Below are 5,000 nucleotides of genomic sequence, written 5' to 3' on the forward strand. Positions count from 1 at the left end.
AATTAACTTGGCAGGAAGTGGTTTGATCGATCATGGCCAATTAATGTTCCAGGTTTCTCCTGTGTGCCGTTGTTAGTCATTCTGTGACTCCCCATGACTCAGGCACACGTGTTACCTGCTGACAGCCTGTGAACATGTTTGAGTCAGTGAGCTTTTTTTACTCACTTTATTTTCAATCTCTATTCTCCAGAAGAACAGTCAGATCCTCACCGAACACACCCACCCTAAACTGAAACATCGTAAGGGGCGGACACCCAATTCTGGTTCAGGCAGGCTTTTTATCTGGACCAGAAGATAACACACATACTAAAAAGGAAAATGGACTTGAACTGGTTTTGATCCAGTGAGGATCATCATGCCCAGTCCAAGTATGAAAACTAGTTCACAACGACTCATGTTATTCTAAAATTGAGAAACATGTTCTATATCATTTATGCAGTACTACATGTACATTTAATGTCTATATCATCATCTTAAGCCTGTGGTAAATAATAAATGAACTTGAGCTTGTATATTTATTTTCTATTCTTCTGACTACTTAAAGCTCTTTTACACAGCAGGTCACACCTACACATTCACACACTGATGGTAGAGGTTGATATGTAAAGAGACCATCAGTATTAACTCATCCATTCATAAACATTCAAACACCGCTGAAGACGAAGCAGCAGGAGCAACTTGGGGTTAAGTTTCTTGCCCAAGGTCACATTGGACATGTGGCTGCAGGAGCTGGGGATCGAACCCTCGACGTCCGGTTAAGGGGCGATTGACTCTACCAATGGCTCAGTGGTACATAATGTCTTTTGGCTAATGATCTCCTGTCATATTTTTAACCCAAAAGCTGCCGGGAGTGAAACGTTGCTGACGTCTTTGTACAATGTAGAGAGCGTGCACAATGTCTCCCTGCCATCTTTGGTAAATAAAAAAACCAAGAAATGACAAAATATCAGCTGCCTTGGAATTGCATTTGTGTTGCTGTGTTGTCTATAAAAGTTATCGATATGGTTTGCACGTTTACGAATCTGTTACCATGACAACCGTACAACACCCTTGCTCTTTTTTTGCAACGCACTGCTGCTCATGGCTTTAAAAAAAACTAACTTTTAGGTCAAAAAATCCATTGTGGTGGGGCGCCGGTAGCCTAGTGGTTTGTGCACGCACCCCAATGTACAGAGGCTTTAGTCCTCCAAGCGGGCAGCCCGGGTTCAAATCCAACCTGTGGCTCCTTTCCCGCACGTCATTCACCACTCTCTCTCCCTCTCTCTCTCTCTCCCTGATTTATGACTCTATCCACTTTCTGATCTATAAATAAAGTCATAAAAATCCCCCAAAAAACAAACTCTAAAGAATCCATGATGTTTTAAGTATTTCCTTAGATGAGTTTTGACAATGAAAAAAAAAGGACTGACGGAGAGATGGATTCCTGCCAGAGCAGCTGATACAGAGTCAAAAGAGTAAGAGGAAACATCTCCCAGCATTAGGCAGGTGGCTGATGGTATAATGTGCAGTCTTGGTTTCTGCTTAATGCGTCCACAGCTCCACATATTCCCACCGCAGAGCCACTTCCCCATTATGTTCCTGTGCAATATGGAGAGCCCCGGCTTATTATTGTTGCACGTCTGTGTGTCACTGAATAGGAATTGGTGGAGGAGTGCATCTACTGTTTTTTGCTGTCTTAAGCAGAATGCAGTAAAAAAGCCTGACGCGATGTGGATTATCACTGAAGCTACAGAATCATGTTTTCTATTGTGATCAGTGCTGAATTTACATCTCAGAGAAAACTGAAGGAGATGCTCTTGTGTGTGTGTCCCACTCTTATGAATCAGGAAGTATGGAGATGTGAGTCCTTGGCAGTAAGTTATTATATCATAATGACTCCCTGGGAGCAGACACATAGGCCACTGTCAGTCAGACAGGCAGACCGGCCAACTATTAACTGTAACTGCCAGAGGATCAGTCATCCCAAGTGCATCAGGTCTGCTGCTGTTTCTATGTGAAAAAAAAAAAGGCAGTCTTGGGGCAATAGGCTGAAAGACCTGACCCAAATCTGTCTTTACATAAGGCCCTGCTGCATGATGGAGATGTAGCTCAGGGAGCAAATAATTAGATTATTCAAATGTCATAATGCAGTCAGTCATGTTGGCAGTGGTGTGTAGCCGAGCTGAGCCTTGATTAAAGGCAGAAGGGTGCAGAGCGGGGAAGATGAGAGAGGGGAGATTATACTCTACAAGATTTCCTAATTGATCTGGAAGCAAGGCGCTTTAATTGATGTAGTATGCTGCACGGGGTTGCAGGCGTATTCTGCACATCAAACTGCATGATCATGCAGAGAGCAGCTAAATGAAATGAAGGACTGGAGACATGGAGAGGAAGTGGTGATGGGTTGGATGATGGAGCAGGAGCAGAAGGTGTGCACCTGTCGTGTGGAGGAAAATGTAAACCAGGAGGAGGGGGGTTGGGGGGTCACAAACGCTGTAAAAAATATATATTTGAAATAATAAATGCGTATGACTTTGTGCAATCACGCATTATTACGCACAGTTATTACACCTGCCCATCACAAATGCACACATCCCCGATGTCCAGCACAGTCCCTGGTTATTAAACATCAAACACAGACACTCCAAATAGACCTTTTCCTACGCGGTACTTACGTGCCATATTGCAAAGAAGATCAGGGACACGCAGAGGACCAGGGACAGCATGTAGCAGAAGGCAGCGAACGTGAACATAATTGAAAGGGGAAACGGCTGGTGATCTCCCAAAAAAATACGATCCCGCAGAAAAACATCTAAAAGAAAAAAAGAGGGGGAAGGGGGGGAAGTCAGGGAAGAAAGTTCTCACGGTGCCATGACAAGCCGATGCGGTACCGGCACCATGACTTCGCCCCTTCACTATTTTTTTTTTGCAACAAATTGTTGCAGAAAAAACACCCCTCCAGATGATCAAACCGTGCGTTCACCCTCAGCAGCGGCGATACAGTGACTCTGAAGACGAAGCTGATGGTCTCAAATCAGTGCACTGGTCATGGTGTCCACCGCGTTAATTTGAGCAGCACACAGAGAAAGTGGTCTTTTCAGAGATGAGCGGGAAAAGATCAGGAGGAGGTTTTGCGCAAAAGCATCCAGGAGAGGGGCATTTTGAAGTAATCCATTCAGCAGCGGCGGGAGGAGCACTGTTGTGTCTGAGCTGTAGATGTGATGGTGGGGATCATTCTGAGTGAAGCCCCTCACCAAGTGATGCACAAGGCGTTGATAAACGCTGCTTTTTCTCTCCTTGACAAACCTATCAGCAGCAGCGAGCAGGGAGCGCAGGAAGACGCGTGAACAGGTGGATTTAAAGAGAGCAGCAGCCCGTGTGTGTGTGTGCACGCGCGCGCGCGCGCGCGCGTGTGTGTGTGTGTGTGTGTGTGTGTGCGCGCGTGTGTGTGTGTGTGTGTGTGTGCCGGATCCTCTTGTGGCATCGAAGTGTTGTTAATGTTGTGACTTCTGAATCTATTACCATTTCTGGATCACGTGTTTGCTTTTCCTCTGTGTAAAAAAAGAAGATTGGGATGTAGGCTACAACATACTGCTTAAAACATTACACAATTAAAAAGATTCAATTCTGACGTATAGTGATCTTACAGAGAGGGATCCTTTAGATTTAGTGGATTACTGAGGCACAGATATAGTTTCCTGAGATGATTTCAAAGAAACGGATCTTTCTCCTCAGGTTGAGGCAGCCAGTGAAGCTCGGGATCTAAACCGTGGGACTGGCGCCATCTTCAGATGCTCTAATTAATCGCCTGTTTTATTGTTTTTCTTCAGAGCATGCAGAAAAAGATGAATGAAATGAACAAATCACCTGTCCAGGCAGTAGGATAAGATGATCAGTCAAACCTGCTTAAATGTATTTTATAACCATTGTTAAAGTTCAGATGAAGTGCTCCACTCACACAGTGTGCACACAGGGACAGTACAACACGTATTTATATTTTATTGGCTAATGAATGAAAATAAAAACTTTCACTCTGAGCCCCAGCTGTAATATCTCAATAAAAAAATTGTATGCCATCATTTTTGTGGCGTCACAAAGGTAACATTTGAGTCCAAGACAAATTTCCCCAAGGGGACAATAAAGCGTATTTTATTGTATATCCTGCATGTCCAGTTTAAACCAACACAGTCTCCTTTACACTTTATAAAGTCTGTTCAATGATAGTTTAATTTCAGGCATTTTCTAAACTTTATCAAAACAAATGTATGAAAAAATGTGCAACGTCCCATTCAGACACCTTCTTGTAATAAAAGCCTTCCTGAATATAGGCCTACTGATGACATCACAAATGTTACAGAACTGTATCATCATGTGTTGGCAAGAAAGCTGATAAAACTGTCTTAACATCCCTGAATTCACCCTCCAACATGCTAATAATAAATGATCAGCATTCAACTTTCTACAAAGCGGGCCTTAAATTACTCTAAAGATAAAGTGAATTTAAATGAAATGTTAAAGCGAGAAGCACACTTTGCTATCCAGGCAGGAAGCGTTTTGATTGCCGTCACATAATGACAGCATATGAGCCCTTAAAAGAAAACCGTGTAGGCTGATAACCCATCAGTCATCCAAGTAAAGGGCTTCAGGAGACACTGAGAGTCCTGAGATGTTTTGAGATTGATTGTCCTCAGAGACTTCTCAGTGCTTTTCAACATAATCAATAAACTGCGTTTTTATGACTGTATTAGGCTTTTTATGAAAAGAGACAGCTTCAAACACATCTTCATTTTTAAGTAAACAAACAGTTTAGTCATTGCGATGTTGACAAGATTGATACAACAACAAATACATCAGTCTAAGTTTTATTTTGAAATCTCAGATATAACCGGATTTTTAGTTTCTCGACATCCGCACCTTGACGCTAGAACCTTGTCGCTTAGCAACAGCGTATGGTAACTTGGGTTGCTACTTCTGACTGATGAAGCTGCAGCGCTGTTTGTTTTCTCTATAAAGTCACATTT

General features: G+C 42.9%; 2 protein-coding genes across 2 annotated transcripts in view; one reads left to right on the plus strand and one right to left on the minus strand.

The window, feature by feature from the left end:
* cnih3 (cornichon family AMPA receptor auxiliary protein 3) overlaps positions 1-3,889 on the minus strand; it is an 82,251-nt gene extending 78,362 nt beyond the window's left edge. Inside the window, 2 exon segments of the mRNA XM_065963718.1 lie at positions 2,655-2,747; positions 2,750-3,889. Of these exon segments, the coding sequence (XP_065819790.1) occupies positions 2,655-2,747; positions 2,750-2,791 (135 nt within the window). The 5' untranslated portion in view covers positions 2,792-3,889.
* Positions 3,890-4,936: 1,047 nt separating this feature from the next.
* Positions 4,937-5,000, plus strand: part of LOC136182742 (spermatogenesis-associated serine-rich protein 1) — a 5,241-nt gene continuing 5,177 nt past the window's right edge. The window contains exon 1 of the mRNA XM_065964000.1: positions 4,937-5,000. This exon is cut by the window's right edge and continues 110 nt beyond it. The gene's annotated coding sequence lies outside the window, so the exon portion shown is untranslated.

The sequence above is a fragment of the Labrus bergylta genome, chromosome 15 (genome assembly GCF_963930695.1).
Source record: "Labrus bergylta chromosome 15, fLabBer1.1, whole genome shotgun sequence".
In the NCBI taxonomy this organism is placed as follows: Eukaryota; Metazoa; Chordata; class Actinopteri; order Labriformes; family Labridae; genus Labrus; species Labrus bergylta.